Consider the following 15265-nt stretch of genomic DNA (forward strand, 5'->3'; position numbering starts at 1 on the left):
TAAGCGTCCCTCCGGTCTCTGATCCAAAGATTAGTATATTTTCTTGAACTTCGATCCAAAGATTTGGCCGACGCAAGAACGGAAAATGCATATAGCTCGTCAGCTCGGGCCTAGGGCTGTACGTCCAAGTCACCGTCGCAATCATGTGAACGCTTCCCACCACGGCCTGCGCAGCGCACACCAACAGGCAACGGCGCTCATCTCTCGAGCTTTTTCCCGCCCGGCCTGACCTCGCTCAGATGTGAACCTGAACCCCTCGCCTCATCTTGAATCGCACGCCGCCAGCGCCAGCCAGGAATGGCCGCACAACAAGCAAGCCATGCGCTTTTCGTCTTTGACCCTTTGACCTCGCTCAGAGCTCAAAACCCTTTGACGCTGAAAACACGGGCACGCAGCCAGGAAGGAATGGCCGCGCAAGCTCATGAGCTTTCCGTCTGTGACGGTTTGACCATGCTCGAACTATCTCTGCGCTGCGCAAGCGGTAGGCACGCGTGAGCCGGCTTCGCAAACGTCCAACTGCACCACGTATCAATGCCGGTACCAGGCCTCATCAGGCCTGGCGGCCCCGCATGCTGCATGCACAGCCGCTCATGAGCACCCATTGCCTATTGCGGTCGCTGATACAGTGGACTGGCGTGGGCACACGACCCCGGGATGCATAGGGCCAAGCCCGGACCCAAAAGTCGCCGTGTCTTCTCGTGCAAGTGCAATGCAATGTGCTGTCAGAGCTCGTTTGCTTGCAACTTAAACTTGATCGGAAAAGTAGACATCGTGCTTTTTCAGGCTAATGAAGAGTGGTAGTGGTACCAACGTGCTACCGCAGAGACGTTGCATTCACAACGAAACCTCACCGTATTACACAAACAGGGTAGAAGGTCGAAATGTTAATGCCTAGTTTACCCACATCGCACAAAAAAGATAAAAACTCCAACTCGAAAACGTAGTAAAAACTACTACCAACAAGAGAAAGTGAAAGTGAAAAATGTAAATACTACTGCTACGGTATGAACACGCAGCATCCAGTGACCGTGTCTGGTCAGCACGGGATAGGTTGAGGGCTTCAGGCGACGCAGCCCAGGCAGCCCATCATCCACAGGCTCCTCCTCTGCTGCGCAACCTGCATTCAAACAGAGATCAGTCAGTAAGTTCCAACCATTACGACAAACAATTAAAGAAACCCGTTCCAGCAGTAATTACACGTTCTTTTCTGAGGCCGTACGTGCGTGCTCTACCTTAACTGGCCGCCGGTTGGGGGTGAACTCCGGCGGCGGCACCTGGTACAGGTCCGCGTCGACCGGCCGCACCACCCGCCTGGAGGCGCCGCCCTTGGCCGTTGCAGCAGCGTCCAAGGACGGCCTCGCGCTCTGACGCGCCCCGGACACGCCGTCGCAGCCCGCCGGCCGCCTCCTCCTCGCCTGCTGCTTCTTGGGCGTGGGCGCGGGCTTGCGCGGGGGCGGCGAGTACTTGAACCACACGTCGCTGCAGGCCTGCGGCTCCGGCATGGCGTACCACGCCGCCTCCGGCTCGTCGTAGTGGTAGTAGTAGTTCCACTCCCCGAACGCCGGCACCTGAGGCCTCCTCGCCTTCTGCAACACCAGAAACAGACCGACCACAAGGATGAACACCACACCCATGATCCTCGACGAGCTTGGCACTGGTATGGGATGCCTTACCTCCATCTGGCTCAGCACGGGGCAGGGGAGACAGAACGAGCTAGAGAAGAAGAAGAAGAAGAAGAAGAAGAAGAGGAAGAAGAAGAGGAAGAGAGGCAACGACGCTGGGGTCGGTCGGTCGGTCGGGGTGGATCGAAGTTTAGAGCAAAACAGAGAGGAAATGGAACCTCCTCCAATGGCTGGCTGGCTGGTTAGCTGGACACGCGTGCACTATATTTATAGCGAGAGCCGGGGGAGCAACGGAGCGCCAGCCACGCCGGTCAGAGTGGCAAGCCGGGCGCGCGCTCCGGTGCGCGGCGTTGAAGTGAGGAATGGGGCTTCGGGTTCGGGACCGGCGAGGTTTGAGAAAGAGCGAGCGAGCGAGCAAGGGAGAGAGAGGGAGAGAGGGGGCAGTATGGAAGGCCGGACCTTTTCAGCGGGGTAGGAGCACTGCAGCTAGCCCACTGTAGCCTGCGGCAGGCGAGCTAGTAGTAGGCATCGACGGGCAGAGCAGTGCCTGTCTGTCCGGCCGGCCGTGGTCCCTCGTTTGGCGCGCGGGCTTTTACTGCGCGCGCATCGGGCGCCGTTCCTTTTCGACGCTCGCTGCATCTGCATGTCGTCGCCGGGTTCGCCGCTGACCCCCGCGGCCCTCTTGTCGCGCGCCCGTGCTGTGGTGTTTCGGCATCATCGCCGGCCGATTATTAGAAAATCGGAGTGAGCGTCGCGAAGCTGGCACGCCCTGCTGGCCGAATGACTCCGAGGTGTGGCGGTAACACGCTTTGACAAGATGGCTTCTACCGCAAGCTTTGTACTACTACTGTATTATTATTGCTTCTGCTCCGGTGTCGACAAGTGTGGCTCGGAATCTCGGATTGTGTCACTCGAGGTAGCATTCAAATGAGTGAGTACACCTATCGTAAACGTTGGATGCTCTTAACTCTATAAACGATGGAAAATTTTACTCTCAAAATGGAGATGGAATACTCCAAAAAGTATTGTAGGGCTTTGCTCTAGCGAAAATTGCACGGTTTGGGCAGCTACATTGTTTCAGACTTGTTTAGCAAGGACAGACCGAAGAAATGCCTTTTAGTCCTCCGGCGCTAGCGCGCATGCTTATTTTTCTCTTCCCAAAATCAGTATTCAAAGTTTCATGGTGAAACACATTGACGAACGACCTAGAAAAACTTGATTTCAAAAACAGTAATTGTGCGTGCGTGCGTGTCTGTGTGCGCGTGCGCCCATTTTGTGCACTCCTCCCTCGTGCTCCCCTCCCGCCGTCGGTGCTGTCGCCGGACGAAGCCCGATGAGAGGTATGCGGCGGCGGAGGTTCCCCGTAGCCCTCTTCTTGGCTGTTGGGGCCATCCCGCCTTGGTCACCAATCTCGGTCATCTACCAGTCTACCATAAGTTAGATGCTTTTGTATAGGAACGCAATAGTTGGCGAACATGGAAAGGTTTGGCATTTGTGAACGTTTTAGATGGCAAGTTTACTTGTATGAGGTCGAAAGTTTCTTCGGAAACACATGACAACTTCTAGGAGAATTGGGCAGGATTTGCCATCTCTTATAAACACTAGTAGAAAAAGGGTCAAATGTGAAGCATATTAGTGCCGGTTTAAATTTGAGCCGGCATTAATGTGATCATTAGTGCCGGTTCCAACAGCTAGGCGGGCGGGCATCATTAGTATCGGTTCGTGGGCAACCTTTAGTACCGGTTCATGCCACGAACCGGTACTAATGAGGCTGTGTCAGGCTATGGTCAGGCTAGGGCCCCCACGAAGACCTTTAGTGCCGGTTCATGCCCTGAACCGGTACTAGAGTTTCTTAATAAGCTGATTTTTAGTCCCACCTCGTCAAGAGAGAGGCAGTATGAGCGGTTTATAAGTCGTGAGTGCACAGACAATGACGGAGAGTTGTAATGCTCACCTGCATGTTGATTAGCTTCAAGCCTTGCGGAATAGCATAGATTGCACTGAGCTATGTGCAGTGCAGTCTACACTATTCCGAATGTCTTGAAGCAAATTAACCAGCATTGCACCTCTTTTTTATTTTTAATAACTTATTTGAACTCCGGACTTCTTTTGTGTTCAGTATGCAGCATTCAAAGCGACGTCATCAATTTCCAACATGTTCTGACATCATTTGTTGTTTTCGGTCATTTACCTAATTGTTTAGAGAGCTAAATGACCGTGAAATTGAAAATCACAACAAAATAAATTCTGAAAATGTTGAAACTTGGCATGGTATCATCATTTCACCCGCATAGCATGTGCGAAAGAGTAGAGAGGGTCACGGCAAAAACTGGACGCACTTCGTGTACAAACTGGACAAACTCTTTTGGAGTATCAGGGTTTCGGACGAGAACTCATCTGTTACACGGGCACTTCAATGTTTTTTAAACTTATTTGAACTCCGGACTTCTTTTGTGTTCAGTATGCAGCATTCAAAGCGACGTCATCAATTTCCAATATGTTCTGACATCATTTGTTGTTTTTCGGTCATTTACCTAATTGTTTAGAGAGCTAAATGACCGTGAAATTGAAAATCACTATAAAATGACTTCTCAAAATGTTGAAACTTGGCATGGTATCATCATTTCACCCGCATAGCATGTGTGAAAGAGTGGAGAGGGTCACGGCAAAAACTGGACGCACTTCGTGTACAAACTGGACAAACTCTTTTGGAGTATCAGGGTTTCGGACGAGAACTCATCTGTTACACGGTCACTTCAATGTTTTTTAAACTTATTTGAACTCTGGACTTCTTTTATGTTCACTATGCAGCATTCAAAGCGACGTCATCAATTTCCAACATGTTCTGACATCATTTGTTGTTTTTCGGTCATTTATCTAATGGTTTAGAGAGCTAAATGACCGAGAAATTGAAAATCACTACAAAATGACTTCTGAAAATGTTGAAACTTGACATGGTATCATCATTTCACCCGCATAGTATGTGCAAAAGAGTAAGGAGGGTCACGGTAAAAACTGGACGCACTTCGTGTACAAACTTTAAATAGAAGAAAAGAAATAATGTAGAAAAGGAAAAAACTATAAAAAAATTACTCAAAAATAAATAGAAGAAAATAAATAATGCAGAAAAAAACTATATAAAAAGTACTCAAAAATAAATAGAAGAAAATAAATAATGAAGAAAAGAAAAAAAACTATACAAAAAAATTACTCAAAAATAACTAGAAGAAAAAATAAATAATGCAGAAAAGAAAAAAACTATATAAAAATTACTCAAAAATAAATAGAAGAAAATAAATAATGCAGAAAAGAAAAAACTATATAAAAAATTTGTTGGCGCGCTGCCCAGTGGGCCTGCCAGACCTAGGGTGTGCAAATACAGGCCCGGAAGGGCCAACAGACTCACAGGGCAGCGCGCCCTAGTTAGGCCCAGAAGCCTGCTATATAGAGAAGCTCGAAGGAGCAGCCGCGGCTGGGTTTATAAACCAGTGCGGCTGCCTGAAAGTGCGTTATATCGACTAGAGGGGGGTGAATAGGCGATTTTTATGGAAGTCTTCAATACGTGGAAGTTTCGAAGACAAACGATAGAAATAAACCCATTACCATGTAGCGGAAGGTAGACTACACTAGAAAAACCATAGTCAAGTATTCAATAAAGTGAAAGCACAATGACTAATAGCAGCTAGGTAGTAAGGATCAGGTAGGAAGATATTATGAAGCCAATCAGAACAAGCAGTCACTCAGTGAAGACAAAAGATAGTGCAATCATACAATGACTTCACAAGGACCAACAGTAAGTAAAGGGAAGGGAAGGATGAAACCAGTGACTCGTTGAAGACAATGATTTGTTGGACCAGTTCCAGTTGCTAAGACAACTGTACGTCTGGTTAGGGTGGCTAGGTATTTAAACCTGAGGACACACAGTCCCGAACACCCAGTCCTGAACACGCAGCTCAGGACACCGAGTCCTCACCGTATTCCCCTTGAGCTAAGGTCACACAGACCTCGCCCAATCACTCTGGTAAGTCTTCAAGGTAGACTCTCAAACCTTCACAGACTTCGTTCACCGGCGATCCACAATGACTCTTGGATGCTCAGAACGCGACGCCTAACCGGCTGGAGGATTCACAGTCCTCAAGTGTAATAAGTCTTAAGATCACACAGACAGGAAGACTTAAGTGATGCCTAACACTTTTTGGCTCTGGGTGGTTAGGGCTTTATCCTCGCAAGGAATTCTCTCTCAAAGGCTTCGAGGTGGGTTGCTCTTAAACGACAAAAGCCGTACTCTAACTCTGAGCAGCCAACCGTTTATGGTTGTAGGGGTGGGCTATTTATAGTCATTAGGCAACCCGACCTGATTTGTCCGAAATGACCCTGGGTCACTAAGGAACTGACACGTGTTCCAACGGTCAGATTTCAAACACACACGGCAACTTTACTTGGGCTACAAGCAAAGCTGACTTGTCCGACTCTGGACAAGATTTGCTCTCATAGTCTTCACTCGAAGACATAAGTTTTAGTTAAGCATCACTTCAGTCATTCTGACTGTTTCTCTTGGACCCCACTTAACAGTAAGGTGGTTCCTATGACTCAATAAAGAAGAAAAAGAACTACGAAAGATCTGAGTCTTCGAGCTCCATAGGCTTCATGCGATGTCTTCTCTTGTCATAATCTTCACTGTGAATATCTTCACATACCAGCTTTGACATCAATGTCTTCATACATTTTTAGAGGTCATCTATGGTAGGAAAACCGAATCAATGAGGGACTTCTACCTGTGTTATCCTGCAATTCTCACAAACACATTAGTCCCTCAACTAGGTTTGTCGTCAATACTCCAAAACCAACTAGGGGTGGCACTAGATGCACCTACAATCTCCCCCTTTTTGGTGATTGATGACAAACTAGTTGAAGTTTTCAACGGGGAATATAATATGTGAAATTATAAAGGATAAGGAATTGTCTTCATAAGTTGCAAGGGCTTCCCCTGAAGATGTGCATATAAGTAATTTGCTTTTGGAATGCAAATGCACATGGCAGGTTGTACTCGTGGAGATCCTCTTCAACTTATGACGACAATTCATTATGCATGTGAAGGTATGTGAAGATAATGACATGCATAATGGAAAATGGACATCTACAAAATGATCTAAGTGCGAAATTTATCGTCGCACATGCGGAATTTATCATCGCATCACAAAGTAGCAAATAAGTAGCAGACGACCATCGAGTTTAGGTGTTACAACTCAAAGAACCAAATGTATCAAAACGAGAGTTGTAAACACTAGGAAAAATATAAAGCAACCGCCTATGTGGACCCGCTTGAAGACTATCAAACTCATATGCTTCTCCCCCTTTTGTCAGTAAGGACCAAAAAGGTTGAAGACATAGAGCATCTACTCGTTCCCATGAAGAGTAGGTGAAGCAGCAGGGTCGTCGGTGGTGTTCGGCGGTGCAGAAGAACTGGGAGCAGTGTCGAAGCGTGCTGAAGGAGGGGGCGGTGAAGTAGCAACGTCTTCGTCCTCGATCACTCTGGCATTCACAGTTGCCGCAGAGGAAAAAAACTTAGACTCTTCAAGAGATGGAGTTCGTCGCAGCACTGCCCTTCGAGGAGGTGTGGAGTCAAACTTGAAGCGTTCAGAGAAGCCATCCTCTTGAAGATCATCTTCAGAGCACATAAGCGTCAGCCCTTTCCATGTGCGTCGAGAGGTTTCATGGGTAACAAAGGCATTCTTGGTGGCAAGATTGCGAATGCGGTTAACATCCACCAAGAGGCTTTGCATTTGGCGCTTCAGCCGGTCATGATGCCTATCCTGTTTCTGATGAAGAGCCACCAGAAGCTCTCGGTCATTGAGAACACGAGATCGCTTCTTGGGTCGTTGGGAAATAGTACTTTCGGTGGCTTCAGTGAGGGCACGATGAGGTGCACGTGTAGTTCCAGCCAGAGGATAAACACGAGTGACTGCTTCAACTCCTTCAATGTTCTGAGAGAAACTTTAATGCTCCGCATTCTGAAGACTAAGAGGCTCCTTGGCAGGCTCAGGATAAATGGCTTCAACGGACATATCCACATCAGGCAGAAAGATCCGATGATTGCGAGCAGATGGCTGATATGAGATAGCAGAGTGGAGTTTAGTCAGCCGCATTATCCATGGAGCGTAGAACTTCAAGCCAAAGAGATCAGAGCCTGATGCAGCAAGTTGGCGGATGAAAAAGTCTTGTGCATTGAAGTATTTGCCATTGAAAGTGCGTTATATCGACTAGAGGGGGGGTGAATAGGCGATTTTTATGAAAGTCTTCAAAACATGAGAGTTATGAAGACAAACAGCGAAGATTATGCCTATTACTATGCAGCGGAAGTTAGATTACACTAGGCCAGCCATGGTCAAGTATTCAATAGAGTGAAAGCACAATGACAAACAACTGCAGTGTAATAAGGATCAGGTAGGAAGAAGTTATGAAGCCAAACAGATCATACATTCACGTTGTGAAGACAAAAGATAAAGCAAGCATGCAATGGCTTCACAATGTGTAACAGTAAGAAAAGGAAGTGAAGATGAAACTAGTGACTCGTTGAAGACAATGATATGTTGGACCAGTTCCAGTTGCTGTGACAACTGTACGTCTGGTTGGAGTGGCTAGGTATTTAAACCTTAGGACACACAGTCCCGGACACCCAGTCCTGAACACACAGTTCAGGACACCAAGTCCTCACCGTATTCTCCTTGAGCTAAGGTCACTTAGTCCTCGCCCAATCACTCTGGTAAGTCTTCAAGGTAGACTCCCAAACCTTCACAAACTTCGTTCACTGGCAATCCACAATGTCTCTTGGATGCTCTGAACGCGACGCCTAACCGTCTGGAGGATTCACAGTCCTCAAGTGTAATAAGTCTTCAGATCACACAGACAAGAAGACCTAAGTGATGCCCAATTTGCTCTGGCTCTGGGTGGTTAGGGCTTTTCTCCTCACTAGGAATTTTCTCTCAAAGGCTTCGAGGTGGGTTGCTCTCAAACGACAAAAGCCGTGCACTGAAATCTGAGCAGCCAACCGTTTATGGTTGTGGGGGTGAGCTATTTATAGCCACTTGGCAACCCGACCTGATTTGTCCGAAATGACCCTGGGTCACTAAGGAACTGACACGTGTCTCAACGGTCAGATTTCAAACTCTCATGGTAACTTTGCTTGGGCTACAAGCAAAGCTGACTTGTCCGGCTCTGGACAAGATTCGCTCTCATTGTCTTTGCTCGAAGATATAGGTTTTTGATTTAGGCATCACTTCAGTCATTCTGATTGGTTCTCCTGGACCCCACTTAACAGTACGGTGGTTCCCATGACTCAACACATAAGAAAAAGAACTACGAAAGATCTAAGTCTTCGAGCTCCATAGGCTTCATAACGTGTCTTCTTTTGTCATAGTCTTCAATGTGAATATCTTCATATAGCACCTTTGTCTTCAATGTCTTCATGCATTTTTAGGGGTCATCTCTGGTAGTGAAACCGAATCAATGAGGGACTTCTACCTGTGTTTTCCTGCAATACTCACAAACACATTAGTCCCTCAACTAGGTTTGTCGTCAATACTCCAAAACCAACTAGGGGTGGCACTAGATGCACTTACAATCTCCCCCTTTTTGGTGATTGATGACAAACTAGTTGAAGTTTTCAATGGGGAATATAATGTGTGAAGTTTGTAAAGGATAGGGAATTATCTTCATAAGTTGCAAGGCCTCCCCCTGAAGATGTGCATATAAGTTAATTTGCTTTTGGAATGCAAATGCACATGGCAGGTTGTACTTGTGGAGATCCACTTCAGCTTATGATGACAATCCACTATGCATGTGAAAGTATATGAGGATAATGACATGCATAATGGAAAATGGACGTCTGCACACTGAGATAAGTGCGGAATTTATCGTCGCACATGCGGAATTTATCTTTGCAAACAGAGTGGCAAACAAGTAGCAGACGACCATCGAGTTTTAGTGTTTACAACTCAAAGAACCAAATGAAGCAAAAAGCAAGAGTTGTAAACACAAAGCAAAATATAACAAAACATAAGGCACCCGCCCATATTGACCCGCTTGAAGACTATAAACATCATATGCTTCTCCCTCTTTTGTCAGTAATGACCAAAAAGGTTTGAAGACATAGAGTTTTCTACGCGTTCCCAGGCGCAGCAGGGTCGGTGGAGTTGTTGGGCGGTGCAGAACTTGGAGGTGCTGAAGCAGGTGGTGGTGAAGTAGCATCGTCGTCTTCATCAATGATCCTTGCAGTAACTGTGGCAACAGATGAAGAAAACTCAGAGTCTTCAAGTGATGGTGGGTTGCGCATCACAACCCTTCTAGGAGGTGTGGTGTCAAACTTGAAGCGCTCTGTGAAGCCATCCTCTTCAAGTTCAGCTTCAGTGCATATCATTGAGAGCCCTTTCCACGTACGACGGCAAGTCTCATGTGTAACGAAGGCATTCTTGGTGGCAAGGTTTCGAAGACGATTGACATCCACCAAGAGGCTCTTCATCTGACGCTTTAGCCAGTCGTGATGCCTATCTTGCTTTTGGTGAAGGGCCACAAGAAGCTCTCGGTCAGTAAGGACACGAGCACGCTTCTTGGGTCTTGAAGCATTTGTGCTGTCTGTGGCTTCAGTAGATGCTGGTGCACGTGTAGTGCCAGCCAACGGATATACCCTGGATATGGCTTCAACACCTTCAACATTCTGCGTGAAGCTCTGGTGTTCTGCATTCTGAAGACTTATCGGTTGCTTGGCAGGTTCGGGATATATGGCTTCATCAGAGGTATCCACATCTGGCAGGAAGATCCGATGATTGCGGGCTGAGGGCTGATACAAGATCGCAGACTGCAGTTTGATCAGCCTCATCACCCAAGGAGCATAGAACTTCAAACCAAATAATTCTGAGCCTGACGCTGCAAGTTGGCGTATGAAGAAATCCTGTGCGTTGAACCATTTGCCATGAAGGATACAGAATATCATAGTCTTCATTGCACCCTCGATCTTGGCATGTGGTGAGTGTCCCTTAATGGGCCAGAGAGTCCGCCGGATAATGTGATATATGGTCCTGGGCAGGTACTCTAGGTCTTCAACGAAGAACTCAGTTGGATAGGGTGCATCCTGAGGCAATGGCTTCATCATTGAGAGCATCTAACTCATATTTGGTTCAGGCCTCTGGAATATGCTCTCAATAGCTTCAGCATGTAGTTGACAGCCTTCCTCATAGTATTCGCCAGGAGTGGGCAGGCCGGTGAGCTCAATGATATCAAATGCATTGGCTTCATGATGGACATTTCCGGTCATCCACTCCAATACCCAAGTCTTCGGATCTCTGTTGTATCCTTTGATATGCAGAGTGGCATAGAACTGAAGCATAAGCTCTTCATTCCAGTGCTCTTCATCAGTCACAAACGGCAGCAGACCCACTTGCCTGAAGCAATCCAAGGCTTCCTCAAGACATGGCAGACTAGCAATGGCTTCAACCTCAAGGCGCTTATGCGGGAAGATGCGACCTTGGTTGTATAGTATGCTTGAGTAGTAGCTGCGCTGAGGATAGCTCCAGAACCTATCTGATACAATCCTTTCCCTTGAATAGGGGTTCCTGGAGCTATTGAAAAATGTATTGTCTGCCTTGAACCTATTTATGTCAAAGGAACCAGGTGCTGATGCAGGACCTGGGAACCTTGGCAGCCTTGGGACTGGCTTCTGAACATGAGGCCTGTGCTCAATATGATAATCGAATTGAGGACCTGCAGCAGACTCAGGAACAGAAGTGTTTGGCTCAGTAGCTTCGCTGTCTGCTGAAGCATTTGGTGGGGCGGGCTCCACATTGGCTTCAGTGTTTGTGGTGGCAGCCTCAACATTTTCTTCTTCTGCTTGTGTAATTGGAGGGACAACCTCAGGCACGTTCTCCTGGAGAACTGCATCTTGATGGAGCGGGGGAGTGGGTTCTGGTGGTGCTTCTTCATTGTCTTCGGCTGATGCAGCCAGAATTTCTGCAGTATGGACTTGAGGCCGTGGACCTTTGCGAAGCCTACGGAACGCAGATGATGCTTGTGGGGTCGGAGTGGGCTGGACCTCAAAGTCTTCTTCCTCCTGAGGGCGATCCGCCCATGACTCATCTTGTGCCATTGGCGTCATAGGACGACCAATACTGATGAGTTCGCTTGTTTCAAGCTGAGGAAGGGCTGCATCATCTTGCACCTTGTCTTGATGACCAATGTCTTCATCAGCTATTGGGTCGGCTGCTGGTATGTCTTCAGCTTTAGGAGCCTCTGTGAGAGCAGGCTCATGAACTGTCAGTCTTCTTTCTGCATTGGGGTGAAGGACAGAGAGAGGTTCAACCATCAAGGGCTCTGTGGGAGCAGCCCAAGATTTCTTGATCTTGCGCTTCTTTTTGCTGGGGGAAATAGGAGAGGCTTTAGTGCTCTTCCTTTTTCTGGCTTCAGCCTCTGCAGTTCTTGTCTTCTTTAGCTCTGAAGCTGTTGACCGGCTCTTTGGCTTCGAGCCAGTCGTTGCAGTGGGGAAGACAATTTGAACCGCTTCTTGCCTAGGTGCCTCAGGTTCATTCACAGCTGGCTTCTTCTTCTTCTTCGCGGCCATCTTGGGGTCGATGCCAGGACGCCCGAGTGCCTTGCGCTTTTCAGCCTCGTTGTAGGCTTGAACACATCTTTCTGCCAAAGACTTCATCCTTTCACGCGAGCCCTGAGCTTCAGCACGCTTCTTCAGAAAGTTTTCTTTGAGCTCATGTAGCATGATTTTGAAGCTCCTCACTTCCTACACGCTGAGGTTGGCCATGTGCTTCTTGAACTGAGCCTTTTCATGATCAATTTTCTGCTTCAGCTCAACAATGCGCTGAGCAATGGCCAGTTCTGAAGCAATTGCGCCTTGGAAGGCGACGCTGAGTCCAATAGGCAGCTGCAGATCATCGAAGCTTATGTCCGGTGAGGCAAACCATTCATCGATGAAGTTGTGGATGATGGCAACATCAAATAGAGGTAGGTTGTTGAAGATTTCTGCTTCTTCCTTGCTTTTGATGAGCTGCTCAAGAGTGTCATCTCCAAGATCTTCATCGCTTGATAGATCAATGGCTTCGTTGCGCAGAATGGCAGCAGCAATGAGCTCTTTGCCGGTGTGTTGCTGGGGCTCCTTTTCCCTCTGGGGCTTGGAGACGTGGGATACGTCTTCAGACTGCACACTGACTTCAGGAGGTGCAGTTTTCAATGGCTTCGCCCTTGAGATTTTTGAGGCAGGGGCCGGCTTTGAAGCTTTTGGTTTCTTCGTCTGCTTTGGCTTCGGCACAGCAGGAGCTTCATCAGACTCAGAGTCAGCTGGAGGGTCATTTACGGCAGTCCCTTGGACTAAGATGTGAGTGATCAGGCCCTCAAGATTGGCAAACGGACCGATGACATTGGGTTCCGCGTCGCGTGTGCCATCTGCCCTTGGTGCGGAGGGACCAGGGTTGAAGTCTAACCCAAATTTCTTCTTGTTTAGCTTCGCTGACTGTTGGGCAAACTGAAAGTTGCGATTGAAGAGATTGTCGTCACGACACCAGAGGAGTGACGATGGATACACATCATCAGGCTGTGGTCCTCGGACCATGCATGGGTAGAAGCCTTGAGCAATTGCTTCATCTCTGGTCCGGGGCAAGAGATTCTTGAAGCGGATGTCCCCCCATGGTCTCCTGATGGCACTTTTCTCAGCATACTCCTCGGTGATGAAGCGGTATTTGAACCACTGTTCTGCCCAATAGCGTCGAATCCATTGGATTCGTGTCTTGCGCTGCCCATAGCTCTCTTCTGGATCTGTTTTGTACATTTCTGCCAAGTCTTCAGGCAGATCCTTGGAAGTTCCCTCACGTCTCTGTCTGCCCCCCTTCCTTGCTGCTGCTTCTGAAGCCATAAACGTTAACTTGAAGGGCTTCAAAGCTTTCAAAGGCTTCAAAGGCTTTCCTTTTCTGGACCAACAGGAACTGGCTTCAGGAGAGTTTATGTGATGCTGTAGGAATTCTGCAAATGAATGCAGACTATGAGAACCGAAGGATTCTCCCACGGACATGTACCTGTGACAGCATTAAGGTGCGAGGGAAGGGGAAGAGGTCATATGCATTCTCAGAAGGTTTTGAAGATTAATCAGTTTAGAAGACATTGACCTCATCATGCGAAGACATTCACTCATAGAAGCACAAGTGAATATACTAGGCATGTTATGAGATGCAGCGAGAGATCTAACTAGTGTGAAGAGAAACTTCTTATGGTAGAAAGTGACAGAACCATGAGATCAAAGGGGCTGTAAAAAGAAGTTTTATTTACCACACTGGAACTGCTAGACGGAAGGGAGTTGATGCCGAGCAGTTCAGTCCTCCGTGCCCTAACTTGGCGACGGAAAACACCTACGGCGACGGCGGAGAGGACGATGTCCGCGGTCGGCGAGAGGACGGCGTTGGAGAGGTTGCGGCAGCGAAGCGCTTCATCTCCGGCGTCGTTGAGTGCTAGCGATGGCGCTAGGGTTCTTGCGAGGGTGGAAGAAGAGATAATGACTGCGGTAAATGTGAATTTATAGGGTCTCAGGGGCGACATTGTGCTATTACACAGGTGCCCCTGGTGGTTCGCATTTGAGGAACGTGTGGCCAGTTAGCGGATGTTTGGGGTTTGTTCCATGTCCCACGCACGCCTAAATTGTCGGGCGGTCGTTCCTGCTTCTCCGGATTTTATGTGGAGGAATGAGCATTAAAAATGGACTTTATGGTTGTCTCTATATCTTCAGCTGACAAGGATGCAGTGAAGACATTCGACAGTTTTAATAGAATGCATATGACTTGGAGAGATAGAATTTGAGATAGAAAGCATAGAGAGATTAGGGTCCGATCACATTCATTTAGTTCAAAAGATTCAACCAAGAAGACATAGCTATAAGTGAATGTTGTAGAGGACAGAACACTAGCATATATATCTATATCTATGCAAGCAACGTAGTGAAGATACTCATGAAGACATGTTCGAAGCCAAACCAAATGTGAAGACAACCAAATGTGAAGATATTGCAAGGTAACGCCATGAGTGAAACACTTCAAAATAGAACGTTTGGTGGTGGAGTTACCCACCGTATAGGAAGTATTAGACCCAAACACGGCGCACAATTATCGTGGCGCTCCGAAGTCAAATTCCACATTAATGTATTCACACTTAGAATGTATGTCTTCATTGATTGAAGATATACTTTACTTTGTGTGTTGCACATCTAAGTCGTCAATATGCATAAGTGTTAGGATGTGTGCCTGATCACAGGACATTTGAGGATTCCAAGATATTTAGCTCACACCGTAACTTGCAAAATCTCTTCTCGTCCAAGGGCTTGGTGAAGATATCCGCTAATTGCTCTTCAGTGTTGACGTGTATGATATCAATGTCTTCCTTCACAACATGATCTCTGAGAAAGTGATGACGAATTTCAATGTGCTTTGTCTGCGAGTGCTGAACTGGGTTGTTGGCAATCTTGATGGCGCTTTCGTTGTCGCAGTAGAGTGGCACTTGCTTCAGATGAATGCCATAGTCCTTGAGTGTTTGCTTCATCCACAGAAGCTGAGCGCAACAAGATCCAGCAGCAATGTATTCGGATTCAGCAGTGGAGAGAGATA

General features: G+C 47.4%; 1 protein-coding gene across 1 annotated transcript; it reads right to left on the minus strand.

The window, feature by feature from the left end:
* Positions 1–775: 775 nt before the first annotated feature.
* On the minus strand, positions 776–2117 carry LOC123107370 (uncharacterized). Its single transcript, XM_044529354.1, has 3 exons — positions 1674–2117; positions 1233–1586; positions 776–1117 (listed from the first exon to the last, which is right to left on the minus strand). Exons 1-3 carry the CDS (start codon positions 1677–1679, stop codon positions 1061–1063), a joined length of 417 nt encoding a protein of 138 aa, XP_044385289.1. The 5' UTR covers positions 1680–2117; the 3' UTR covers positions 776–1060.
* Positions 2118–15265: the final 13148 nt, after the last annotated feature.

The sequence above is a fragment of the Triticum aestivum genome, chromosome 5A (assembly GCF_018294505.1).
Source record: "Triticum aestivum cultivar Chinese Spring chromosome 5A, IWGSC CS RefSeq v2.1, whole genome shotgun sequence".
In the NCBI taxonomy this organism is placed as follows: Eukaryota; Viridiplantae; Streptophyta; class Magnoliopsida; order Poales; family Poaceae; genus Triticum; species Triticum aestivum.